This window comes from Festucalex cinctus, chromosome 15 (assembly GCF_051991245.1).
Source record: "Festucalex cinctus isolate MCC-2025b chromosome 15, RoL_Fcin_1.0, whole genome shotgun sequence".
Taxonomy (NCBI): domain Eukaryota; kingdom Metazoa; phylum Chordata; class Actinopteri; order Syngnathiformes; family Syngnathidae; genus Festucalex; species Festucalex cinctus.
Window position 1 is genome coordinate 24,763,701 of NC_135425.1, and position 12,699 is coordinate 24,776,399.

The window sequence follows — 12,699 nt, forward strand, 5'->3', positions numbered from 1 at the left end:
GCAAAAAAATATGAATGTAATCATCTGCATCATTAACAAAGCCGCAGACATTTAAGCTCAAAGGCAGCAGCAGGTGAGAACAGATGAGCAACCCTGAAAAGAAATCTTTTTAATGGTTTGAACAAGGGGGAAAAAAAAAAAAAATCAGAATCTATGAGCCTACACTTTTCGCTTGAGGGAACAAAGTGTGCGGAGGGGCTGACATGACACGACACCTTTTGGCGAGAAAAATGAACGAAACCAAAAGACATTTCAAGTGAGTGGCCAGGTGCTGCGCAGCGTTTTATGTACAGTAAATAAAATGGGTATAAAATGACGTGAAGGTGTACATTTGGCCGAAGTTGTCGTCGTTTCAGGTCACATCCATTTTTTTTTTTCAGTAAAAGTGCACATTTTGGTCTTCACTTCTTCACCTCGCCCAGATCGTCGATGCTGTCGTCATCCACCTGAAAAACAACACATTTTTTTCCCCCTTTCATTTTTAGCTTCTTTAAGGTTAGCAACCTTGAGCTAGCTTTACTATTGCTAACTCGTGCATCCTTAAATATCCTTAGCCAGGCTAAGCTTCTTTTTTTTTTTGGTATCCACAGTCAGTTTGAGCTGATTAATCTACAGGTAACTGGCCTGAACTTCTTTGTGTACAATTAGCCAGTGTGAGCTAATTTAATGAGGGTTATCTAGTCTGAGCATCTTTATTTACAGGTAGCCAGTTTAAGATCCTTTAATTAGCTAGTCTGAGCTTTTTCATAATACACAATAGGGAGTTAATTTAGCAACATTTGCAAGCTCCTAAGCTTCATTTAATTTAAAAAAGAAAAAAAAAGATCCGGATTGAATTAATTTAACAACGGTTAGCTCGAATGAGCTTCTTCTAGGTGGCCAGATTGTAATAATTCATCGATGATTAGCTAGTCTAAGCTTGCAGTTTGAGTTAATTTATCGGACTAGTAAGAGTTACATTATGAAGTTAACTTGCTTTCCTCTATACAATGAGCCAGTTAAAGAACCTCATTTAGTTAACTCGGTTTGACTTAATTTATCAAGAATTGACTTGTCTGAGCTTCTACAGTTAGCTAGCTTGGCCGTCCTCATATTAACTTTAGGTAACTTTAGACACAGCTAGCTAGCTTGTTTATTGCTTTGTGTAATGTTAGCTAGCTTGACAAACAGACTATTATTTGAGCTACTCCATTGCATTGTGATAAGACAGTTGATCATACTTGTTTTCAAATACACTGGTTATGTATTACTTGATATATAGTCACCTCAGGCCACTTCTCTTGAATGACGTCGATGATGTCGTCGGTGAAATCTCCCTGAATGATGATCTCGTCCTCGGCCGTGACGGAGGCGCCACAGGAGAACTTCTGAGCAAAGAACCGCTGAGCCTCTTTCAGCTCAATGTCTGTAAGACCATCGCCAACTAATTAGACTGTGTTTAAAAAATGTGACGTGAAGCAAATACATTCTGGCAACAAACTCACCAAAGGTTGCCAGGCCGCACACCCGCGTCACATATTTTTTCTTGGCCCGCGGGATTTTTGCTATCGTCACCTTCTGAGGCACCGTCTTCTTCTTCTGTTTGATCTGACCTCGCCCGCCTGGACAGCAAAGCAACAAGTAAGCGCAATGGAGGCAGCAGAGGGCGGAATTCGCTCAGTCCTGACTGCTGCTGCTGCTGCTCAAACCTCTCTTCTGCTTTTTCTTCTCCTCCTCCTCGCCAGCAGGGGGAACATCTCCAGCCTCGGGGTCCTTTTTGGGGGCTTTGGCTGCGGGGCCAGTTGGACAGAAGGACACAATGCAAACTGTTAATACCAATGTCGCATAGAGAAAAAAAAAACTACAACTTTATTGACACTCACCAAGAGTCATCCGGGCAAAAACATCTGGGAAGTTCTTCTCCAGCCACTGCCGACATTTGGCTGGCTCGGGCATGTACTCGCAGTACTGTCACATAACAGATTACAATTAATAATGTGACATACACAGCGTACAGAGTATTCGATGCGTGTTACACTCACTTCTGAAGGCAGGGAGCACACTTCGCAGGGGACGGAGGAAAAGGGAAAAAAAAATCTTAGCTATTGTATCACAGACAAGATGATCATGACAGTTTGCTAGCTTAATGCTAACACCCAATGCAAAATCCATAGATGGACAAAAAAAATTACTACTCATGAAATGAACATCAAAATGACATTGGGCTCAAATTGTGAACATCATGTGACCAAACCCAGAAACAGGTGAGCAGTTCTACATATGCATCTATGTAAAAATATAAATATATATACCTCCACAGTAAAGAACCTTCAATGGGTACTTTGAATCAGGATCGACCGTTTCATGATCTGTAGACTCCATCTCAGTAGTTGCCATCACAGAATGTCTGGGGGAACATGCAGCTATTAAACATTCATTCACGATTATCAAAATGTCAAATCCTGTTAAACTGTAAAAAAAAAAAAAAAAAATGTACGTGTGTTTGTGTGTGTGCACTTTTGAAAAATATAGCAAACATTCGACCCGAAATATATCGAGATTTTTTTTTTTTAATGAACACATAGGCTGTCTTGATTGTGATGAAGTTTATCTTTCGCCTCCTCGGTACTACCCACAAGCTAAATGAACAAGCTTGAGCCGGCCAACAAGCGTTCCTTAAAAACGGCCAAAATTGAATAGCATTTTAATAGTACAACTGTAGAGTTGTATTCGTGCTACGAGTGTCGTAAGTTAGCTTTTCAAACCACACATGGCCACGTTAGAGCAACTGTTTCTCCAGCCCAGTGTACTGTTGAGTCACACAGCTGTCACCGTTAGCATCTCGTTAGCTTAGCAGGCTAGCTCCTTTGCCATAAACTCAAGGGAAACAATCGCGCTACGCACCCCGCAGAATATCCGTTAAAACCGATTTCTTCTCGATAACGACGTTGGCATTGTGGGCGTTGGTGGACGTTTCAAAAAGTCATCATTTTTCTGCAAGTGTTATCGTAGTTTTAGTTGGCGTACTTCGAGCACGCCTCGCTCGCAGCGCTTTTCTCGCTCGTGTGATGGAGGTGGAGCAGACGAAAGAGTGCTACCCAAGCATTAGCGCCCCCTGTACTCTTGGAAGACAGCAATGCATCGTGCTATGGGGGAACTTGTAATCATCATTTAAAATGTTGACTTAAAGTGACACATAATATTTTCTATGCCTTAAACACGCGAAATAGGTTCTTATTTAAAATAAATTCTAACAGCAAAAACATTTTAAAAAAATATTTAAATTTTAAACTATTCGTTTATCCGTTGCCTTTCAAAATTAAGGCACATATTTAAACAAAAGTCAATTACTAGCCCAAATTATTTCATATGTTAAGAATTTATATTTAAGAATGTTTATATAATTTAATCTAGGAAATATAATGGAAAATATTCTTCTCATTCGACGTATTTGGACAAGAACGTATTGTTTTGAAATAAATTTAGTTGCTCATCATTTCCGCCCACTCTGTGCGTGAAAAACATATCTGAACTCTTTACTAAAGTCACTTTCCGGACAAGCATGTGCGGATAAAATATGCAAACGTGTCTTGCGACGCCAGTGGGAGGTTGAAAATGGATAATAAGTGTGTAAATTGACGCTTCACGCTTGTTGACCTCAATTATGCTTCTGTGGTGTCAAGCCAAACTGGAGCAGCAGGTGACGCAGGGTAGCGCCCAGCGGGAGGAAACCATCCGCCTCAAACAGGAAGTCCAGCTGCTTCGCCGGGATCTGGCCTTGTCAGGTGCATTCACTTCCTGTCAGTCACTCAGCTGTTGTCACAATCACTTCCTGTCATATGTAATTAATCACTCAATCAGTTCATTCAACATAAATCACTCACTTCCCATCAGAGCCACTCGTTAAAATCAAACACTTCCTGTCCGTAATTGAGTTGCTTCCCTTCAAAATAACTCACTTCCTTGTGTAAGAAAATGCATCACGTTTAACATGTGATTTATTTTCTTTTCCTCAGGGGAAGGCGACAGCTGGAAAGATGAGCTGCTGGCGCTGGCTCGCTCCAAACAAGACCGCTGCACTGCCTGCGACAGGTAAACCCAAACCGACGTCTGGCATTTGACATTCTCTCACCCTTGCCACAAGGAAGTGAGGATCAATGCCGTTCTTTCCCGTTGAGCCACATTCCTCCAGCTCGTTCCCGTCTGCAGGTCACTGCCACAGCCCAATTTAATTTTGTTGTTTTTAATGTGCCACAGTGACGCAAGAGGAGTGTGTCGCCATCACCGTGATGTCAGTTGTCTTTCCTGGCAGCATTCATTTCCTACCATAATCACTTAGAAACAAACACTTCCTGTCTGAATCAGTTTCTTCTTAGCAGAATCACTCCCTTCCTGTCACAATCGCTCACTTCCTGTTGGAATCGCTCACTTTTGGTCACTTGCTCCCTGTCTAAAAAAAATAATTCTCTTGTCCAGCTCATTCAACTTCAACGTTCACCTCTCAGCCATACCCATTCACCTCAGGTGTGCCCCAGGGATCTTTCCCGGGTCCCCTTCAACTCAACACATACGGTATCTCATTCTTATCTGAAATATTTTCACAAATACAACAGCCACTTTCACTGCTACCCCAGACCGTTCTCTACCTTCTTATCGCCAAGGGCGGTGCACAGATTTTTTTAAAAACTTTATTGCAATTTAAATAACAAACATGGCACCATTCAACTTTTTGTTTGCATGTATCAAAACAACATCGGTAAGATTGCCGGAAGGAACGTCGTGTATGGATCCATCAATGCAAATATGATTTAACGTCACATAAGTGAAAGGAACGATCAATCACTTCCTGTCAGATTAATTAGACTTCCTGTCACTTGCTTTCAAATGTCACCCATTTCCTGTCAGGAACTAATTTGTTTCAGAATAATAATTTTGACAGTGTTCACACTGTTTTGCTTTCAGAGCGCCGGAGCTCCGCCCAATGAGAGCTGCTGTTCATCCCAGCACAGGTTCGACGCTGGGCAAGACTTGCTGACAACGTAGAGGCTAAAAAGATCGGACGTATGGCTTCGCAAATTCATCATCAGTTATGTTTTGTGTATGTGAGAAACGAGCTCTACCTTCCCGGTTGAGTAAGAAGCACCTGTGGCTAAATGCAAACTGTGGCAGGCTTTTTTTTTTTTGGACTTTAGGGACTTGGATTTCCAATTTCTGTGTGTGAGTGTGATTGTGTATGTGTGCCAGAGGGTGATTGATTGTGTGGCTTGCGTATGAGTGAGTGAGTGTCGCGAAACCAGTTTTGCAGGGTTCACACTGGTTTCCATCAATCGTCATACCGGTTTCACTGCCTTCGCTTCATTTCCCTGCTGCCTAGCTTGTGACACATGCACACATTTGTATAATTTTACTTTTCATCTATTTATCTGTATTTTTTTACATTCGACAGAAGCTCTTTGCGGGTTTTTTTTTTTCCAGTTTCAAGGGATGTTAACTGAAGAGTAGATTCAACGCTTTTTGCCCTGGATTTTATACAAGCGTGGACTGGATTAAAAGCGATTTAAAGGACTAATTTTGTTGTCATCGAACGTGCTTGTTTACAGCTGAGGGCAAGTGGATTAGAATTTTATTTTACAGGAGTGGCAAGATGAGCAAGAACAAGAACAAAAGCGAGAACAAGACGGAAAAGGCTCTGGCGGCCGAGAAGGAGCAGTTTGGAAAGCAACAGGTCAAAAACACGCAAATGAGCTCAGTCGAATGAGTGTTTGAATCTTTTTGTCATTATGTGGTGTACCTAATGAAGTGGAATTTGTATCAAAGTTGTTGATTTTTTTTGTTGTTGTATGTGTTTCAGCTGCAATACATCAGCAAGTGTCTGACCGCATCCGAAGCACCACCAAAATCTAAATATGTGCGCAGTATCCTTTTTAATTGGGGTCCAGAACCAATTTTTTTTTCTATCGTCATTATTATCATCGTTCTTTTACCCTTTGCCATCACTACTGTCCTTTTTGTGGTGGCACGAGTACTAAGTCTAGGATCACCTGGACCAGAATCAGAGGTCACAGGACTATTCATAGTCCCAGAACTAGAGTCAACTAGGCATGAAACGATATCCAAACGTCACGATACGATATTATCACGAAATGAAGCTCACAATACGATAATTATCACAATATTGTGGGGAAGTTGACGATGTTTAAAAAAGGTCTATTATTATGTTATTATTATTATTATTATTATTATTATTATTATTATGTTATTTCAATGCACGCACACGTTGAGTTCCGCCACATTGACTTACTTCACAGGCATATTATGTTTTCCTTCATCTGACAATTAGTGTAGATTTTAAACATAGAAGGGCCAAAACATCCCTAATGAAAATTACATTGCACTAAAAAACTAGACACCAGAGGGTGCTAGAACTGCACAAATGGACATCAACCCGACTTTTTTTTTTTTTTTTAACAGATTTGTTGCATGTAAATATCGTGAACATGGCGACGACGATATTGTGGTAGTTTTAATATCACAATATCATAATATTGTGCTGATCATTATTCGCGTCAACCCGTCACCCGCGCCATTTACCCTTCAGATTTGGCAACATCTGGCGTTACTATGACTTTGCAGTTTTGCTTTTATTTTGAGAAAATTGTGGCATTTTTATTTCTCCCTTGACAACAATGGAAGACATCCTCCTGGGCAGTCACAAGGAAGGCGGAGCGGCCACCATGTGGTCGTACATGATCAACCTGCCGCTGTCAAGCAACGCCATCATCAGCTGGAAGTTCTGCTACCTGGTGCACAAAGTGCTGAGGGACGGACATCGCAACGTAAGGACTAAACCGTCAGGGTCTGTCAAAATCTCCCCAAGGGCCCATATTCGTAATTATATTGGATCTTTTAACTCATTTGCTCCCAATAATGTGTAAATATGTTTTTTTTTAATGTTCTAAGTGACCCAAAGACGTATTTATACGTTTTTTGTTTTTTTATGCTAGAGCATACAGAAGGCTTTGACGCTGCCTCTCAACTGCAAAAAACGGTTGCAGAAATGGTAGTTATTACACAAACGGCCAGCAGGTGGCAGCAGAGCAAAGCAGATCAACCAGGGCCATGTAGAAAAAAGGCTAAATTACTTACAATTTTGAATAGATTTGTGAAAACTGATGAAACTTAGCTCTCTTCTAATGCTAATTGCTGCAAAACGGAAACATATAGAAACATACTTTTTTTTTTCCTGATGAGAGACTTTAATCTTTCTTTTGATAGGTTCCATGCTTTTATAGCCATAGAACACAATATTCTGTGGGCCTTGCAAAATCAGTCAAAATCCAGTAAAACAGCCGGGAGCGAGCGGGATTGTGAAATGTGAAAATGGCGGCGAGTGAATGAGTTAATTGGTTCAAAGCTTAACTATCGAAGTACTTGGTTGAGTATGTTTGTTTTCTTGGCACACCAACACTGTGTACTGAACGCCGTCATCACTTTGACCTCCGGCAGGCTGTAAGGGACTCGCACAGATACTGTCGCAATGTGAAAGACATGGGCGCCCTGTGGGTGAGTGGCCATCGTTTGATGATTATTTATACCTCACCGTATATTCTCTTATATCATCAGCGTGTCGATTCTCATGCAGGGCAACATGCACGATCGCTACGGCCACATCGTTGCCTTGTCAGCCAAATTCCTCTGCCTCAAAATGGAGTTTCACAACCAGGTAAACGGATGCACAGTAGGTGTAACCAAAAAACAAACAAACGAACACAATCAATTTGGTAATGTGCTAGCAGAGAATACTGTACTGTACATTAAAATTATGAGACAAAGAGGTTATGTGTCAATTGTAAAACAATAACAATAAAAAAAAAAAGAGTCGTTTATTGTTGGAATTTATTTTGTTTTAGTTTATAAATTACGTTTTGATTTACAGTATCACATTGGTTAATTATATCATTTTAATAAATTTTAGTCAGTAATAGCTATATTGATTTATTTTTATTCAGTTGTATGATGTCGTTTTCCTTTACAGATTACTGTAATTATTCAATACATGTTTTATTAAATGAATTTAATTTTAAGATGATACTTTATTAATGGTATCAATTTATATTTGATTTAGTTCTGATTTGATTTTATAAAATTAATTAAACTCATTTTGATATTTTATCATTTAAAAGTCTGTTAACCATTTTTTGGTTTTTGTCATGACTCGGGTCATGCAGGAGTAATGTTTGGGTTCTTGTCTCATGTCTGGGGTGACATCTGGGTTAAGTTTGGGTTGAGTTCATGACCTGTTGGGCGTGAGGTCAAGTGTCTGTCTTGTATGATGTAACCATCATATAACCATCTAGTTTCAACCAGTTTTAGGTTATGTGATGTCACTGTCTGTAGGTGCAGTCTGAGAAGTGTTGCCGGATTATTGCTCAGTGTTTCGCTGTGCTTCTCCGCTGCCCAAGGGGGGCTTGGCGTGTCGTGATTCTCGATGCGTTCTCGTTGCTTTTAGTTTAGTCAAGTTATGTGAATAAATAAATAGTTAAAAGCTTATTTGTGTCTGCGTTTTGGGATCAAACCCTGCCAGCACACAACAGGTTTGTTTTTCTAATGTGACTTTAGTTTGTTTCACTTTAATTGTATTAATTTACATTTATGTACTATTTATGATTTAAACTTTTGTTAAACCTGTGCAAATTTCAATAATTTTATATTCATTTAGTGTTAATGATTAATATTCATCAAATGAATTTGATTAACAGTATCAATTTTTATTAATTTATTCTATTGTATTTATTTACATTTTGTTCATTTATGATTCAACCTTATAAAATTCTGTAATTTTAACGTAAAAATCGGTTTTAATGTACTTCAATTAATGCAACAAATTGAATTAAAGATATTCGGTTAGTTTAATTGTATTAATTTACTCTTGTTTAGATGATTTCAGCTTTGTTCAATCAATGTAACTCATTTTATTCATTTGTTCCTCTTCAATTGATGAACTGAATTCAATTTGACAGCACAAAGCCATTCCCGGCAACCTGGAGGCCTCCGACGAGACTTTGGAGCGAGAAGCCGGAAGCGACATGAACAGAGTGTAAGCGCTGTCAAAAATGTGTTTCTTTATTTATTTTATTTTTTTTGTTCTCGTGTTTTTAATGGTGTGTGGCTTTGGATTGCCTGCAGGCTGGATATGACTCAGGAGCTCTTGGAATATTTGGACGCTGGGCTCAAGATGGCCGACACTGGTTTGTTGATGCACATTACATAGAATTAAAGATTATCTAGCGAAAGTCAAGTTAGCTTAATGTCATCATGTAATGTTGTATACCACATTTAAAAAAAAAAAAAAATCATTTGTGGGTAGTAGGATTTTCCAATTTAGTGTTTGTTTGTGTCAGTTCTCCGTCAGCTGGAGACCAACGGCGCCAAGCCCAACACGCCGGCGGGACAGTGCCGCCTCATTCCGCTGATCCCGCTCATCCCCGACTGCAGCTTCCTGTACCACTTCTGCGTCCGCCTGCTCTTCAAACTCCACAGCCGTGAGTGACGGGCGGGCGGCGGGGGCTGAATTCTTTGTGAAGTTAGAGAAGGCGCTACTGGGTCAAAATGGCAGATTTTCTGTCTGATTTCAGGCAGACTTTTTTTTTTCTTCATGATAGACATGTCTACCAAGTTTCATGTTGCAATGTTAAACTACCTTCCAGGGCACAAATTATTTTTTTATTTAATTTTTTTTAAGAAACTTGCCATTGCATGCTCAGCCACTCGTCTTGTGTTCCTTGTAGGCATTGCGGCAGATGTTCTTCTCGGCCACAGAGAGAGATTCCGGGAACTATTTAACAGGTACAATCAATAGTGCAACGCAATCATATACATACCACCAGATGCGTATTTATACCCATTTTGGGGGTGCTTCAGCAGTATATACAGGTTGTATATAGAATAGGAACCTCTGGCTAGCTCACGAAACGATACGATATGCGATACAAGGCTCACGATAACGATTATCTCACTCGTATGACGATACCGCGATTATCGATATATTGCTCAGGTAATAAATCCACGCTAATCTATGATAAAACTAATCATAAATTAAGTCATTCACTGCCAGTCCAGTTAAAATGGATTTTTGACGTATATAGCCGTCAATGGCAGTGAATGAGATAATAATATAAATGAATAATAAAATTAAATAAGAATAAAATAAATCTCAATAAATAATAATAATATAAATATAATATAAATACATCATATAATATATATAGAAATAATAATAATAATAATAATAAATAAAAATAAAAATAAAAAATCTATATAATAAAAAAAAAAACTAAGCTCATGAGTCTTCTTCGCCTGAAGACTTGCGTCCATTTTCCGCCGCACTTATGAGGCGCTCCCCCTAGTGGCCCGCCAAGTAATTGCTCAAAAAGTCATGAAGAATGGAGCCGTTATAGTGGCTGTATATAAACAGCAAATATTGCGATACTTGCGTAGGCGTATCGATAATCTATCGGGAGACAACGTATGACAATTTATCGCGATATCGATATATCGTCACACTCCTAATATAGATATATTTTTTAGTGTGTGTATTCTTTATAAGTCCTTTTCTCGTCTGCATAGCTTTTGTTCGATTTGGTTTACTCATTGACTTTCCCATGCATTTTGGAGCAGGACATCAGATCTGTCAAATGTCTTTTTTTGCCAGCCTCAAAGAGTTCTTCAACAAAGCCAGAGAAATCGAGTTCTTCAAATCCATCATCCAGATCCCAGAGCTCCCAGACGTGCGTGACTTCGCGTTTCGTTGAACCTTTTCCCTATTTTCAGTACAATATGTTTGATGATAATTATTTATGTTGATTTTCTGACTTATTTTTTTTTTGCTCTTATTTATTGTCCCGGAAAGGCTCCTCCAAACTTCCTGCGTGCAGCCGCATTGGGCGAGTACAAGAGGCCGGTGGTGGTGATTGAAAACGAGGAGCGCTTCGACGACGAGGAGGCCGAGCCGCAGACCGACTCGCGGGACTCGCAGCAGGTCTGTTAGCTTTTTTTTCAAATGGAGGGAGTAAAGTCAGCAAAAAAACTTAATATGGTACTGAAGTACAAATACCTGAAAAATTGACTAAATATAATCCTGGTAGTATTACCTGATGAATCAGATGGCTATGCCTGATGCGGACCACCGGGAGCACCACAATGAGAACGAGAGCCTGAAGAGAGAACTGGACGTCCTGAAACCAGAACTTGAACTAATCAAATCTGAGGTACCTTGGAGTAAAAAAGAAAAAAAAAAATGGTTGCATTCTCCCAAAATACACACAAAAAAACTGTGTAACCCTAAATGGGAACCTTGAGGTACACCACAATATAAGATGTACATACATGTGATATGCATATAAAAATAATAGATTAAAATTTAAGAACAACTACCATATGTTAAATTAAAATAAAATTTTAAATTTAATAAAATTGATTTTCTAATTACATTTAATAAAGTAAAATACACTTGCAATAATGTTTAAAAAAAATTTTTTTCAAATAATACAAATTGAATATAATAAACATCTATTGAAATATATTTGTAAATATACAACTGTTAAAAATAAAATAATCAGTATAGAAAATAATAGTTGAAAATAAAAGATACAGAAAAAATATCAAATTAATTAAGTTAATAAAATAAAAAATATTATAAAATTACATTTTAAAATATACTTGGAATAATGTTTAAAAAATGTTTTTTTTTTAATAATACAAATTGAATATAATAAACATCTATTGAAATATATTTGTAAATATACAACTGTTAAAAATAAAATAATCAGTATAGAAAATAATAGTTGAAAATAAAAGATACAGAAAAAATATCAAATTAATTAAGTTAATAAAATAAAAAATATTGTAAAATTACATTTTAAAATATACTTGGAATAATGTTTAAAAAATGTTGTTTTTTTTAATAATACAAATTGAATATAATAAACATCTATTGAAATATATTTGTATATAGAACTCATGTTAAAAAAAATCTGAAATATTGTAAATAAATATAAATATAAAATATAGTTTTTAAAAATTCTAAAAATATATACTGGTACATAAACATGTAAAAAGTATAGAAAATAATTGGAAATAAAAGATACAGGAAAAATATAAAATTAAGTTAATAAAAAACATTGTAAAATTATATTTTAAAATATACTTGCAATAATGTTTAAAAATATATATTCTTTAAATAATACAAATTGATTATAATAAACATAATAAAATACAGAATAAATATCTAATTAATTCAGTAAATGAAATAAAAATATTGTAAAATTACATTTTTAATATCTGAATAGTAAATATATGAAAATAATATTATGTAATAAATATGTATTAAAAAGACAAATCATCTAAATATGAAACATGAAATCTTAAAAAACAAGCGAAGTATTTTGTGCGTGTGGTCAGGCTCAGCGATGCGTGACGGAGCTCCGGGCTCAAGTCAACCACCTTGAGGCGGAGGTGGAGGAGCAGCGCACCCACAGGCAGATGGCGCAGGTGGAAAACGAGCACCTGCGCATGGAGGTGGAGGCGCTACGCTGCGCCAACGTGGCCAACGTCGGCGCTCAGATCGGATTCAAGGAGGCCGACGGTAAACAAACGAGGAGCAAAAAAAACAACAAAACTCCTCGTTGTTGTTTTTAATCGCGGCTAACGTTAGCTCACCAA

At 37.8% G+C, this 12,699-nt stretch overlaps 2 protein-coding genes across 6 annotated transcripts in view; one reads left to right on the forward strand and one right to left on the reverse strand.

Moving 5' to 3' along the window:
• Window positions 1-94: 94 nt before the first annotated feature.
• On the reverse strand, window positions 95-4,103 carry denr (density-regulated protein). Of its 4 annotated transcripts, XM_077496539.1 has the most exons (9): window positions 3,939-4,103; window positions 3,637-3,811; window positions 2,292-2,386; window positions 2,022-2,041; window positions 1,862-1,947; window positions 1,689-1,777; window positions 1,485-1,601; window positions 1,266-1,405; window positions 95-446 (listed from the first exon to the last, which is right to left on the reverse strand). In XM_077496539.1, exons 3-9 carry the CDS (start codon window positions 2,374-2,376, stop codon window positions 402-404), a joined length of 582 nt encoding a protein of 193 aa, XP_077352665.1. In that variant the 5' UTR covers window positions 2,377-2,386; window positions 3,637-3,811; window positions 3,939-4,103; the 3' UTR covers window positions 95-401. The 4 variants fall into 4 exon arrangements, with proteins under 4 accessions (XP_077352665.1, XP_077352666.1, XP_077352667.1 ...); XM_077496540.1 differs by lacking the exons at window positions 3,637-3,811; window positions 3,939-4,103 and adding an exon at window positions 3,007-3,163; XM_077496541.1 differs by lacking the exons at window positions 3,637-3,811; window positions 3,939-4,103 and adding an exon at window positions 2,884-3,119 and having other exon boundaries at window positions 1,689-1,769; window positions 1,863-1,947.
• hip1ra (huntingtin interacting protein 1 related a) overlaps window positions 3,503-12,699 on the forward strand; it is a 28,479-nt gene continuing 19,282 nt past the window's right edge. The window contains exons 1-16 of one of the 2 annotated variants that reach the window (XM_077496535.1): window positions 3,842-3,901; window positions 3,996-4,071; window positions 4,942-5,040; window positions 5,614-5,704; window positions 5,831-5,894; window positions 6,673-6,815; window positions 7,486-7,542; window positions 7,622-7,702; window positions 9,000-9,076; window positions 9,166-9,227; window positions 9,381-9,521; window positions 9,768-9,825; window positions 10,691-10,766; window positions 10,889-11,017; window positions 11,124-11,246; window positions 12,439-12,622. In XM_077496535.1, the coding sequence (XP_077352661.1) occupies window positions 5,624-5,704; window positions 5,831-5,894; window positions 6,673-6,815; window positions 7,486-7,542; window positions 7,622-7,702; window positions 9,000-9,076; window positions 9,166-9,227; window positions 9,381-9,521; window positions 9,768-9,825; window positions 10,691-10,766; window positions 10,889-11,017; window positions 11,124-11,246; window positions 12,439-12,622 (1,276 nt within the window). In that variant the 5' untranslated portion in view covers window positions 3,842-3,901; window positions 3,996-4,071; window positions 4,942-5,040; window positions 5,614-5,623. Of the gene's footprint in view, window positions 3,765-3,841; window positions 3,902-3,995; window positions 4,072-4,941; window positions 5,705-5,830; window positions 5,895-6,672; window positions 6,816-7,485; window positions 7,543-7,621; window positions 7,703-8,999; window positions 9,077-9,165; window positions 9,228-9,380; window positions 9,522-9,767; window positions 9,826-10,690; window positions 10,767-10,888; window positions 11,018-11,123; window positions 11,247-12,438; window positions 12,623-12,699 lie in introns of those variants that run through there. The other variant, XM_077496533.1, reaches the window with a different exon arrangement.

Excerpts from the sequence above, each read along its gene's own strand:
- denr (XM_077496539.1), bottom strand. The coding sequence starts at position 2,376 with ATGGCAACTACTGAGATGGAGTCTACAGATCATGAAACGGTCGATCCT. Across the intron at positions 1,778-1,861 it reads TTTGCCCGGATGACTCTTGG|CCCCGCAGCCAAAGCCCCCA; the intron begins TGAGTGTCAATA and ends CTGTCCAACTGG. Across the intron at positions 1,406-1,484 it reads GTGCGGCCTGGCAACCTTTG|ACATTGAGCTGAAAGAGGCT; the intron begins GTGAGTTTGTTG and ends ATGGTCTTACAG.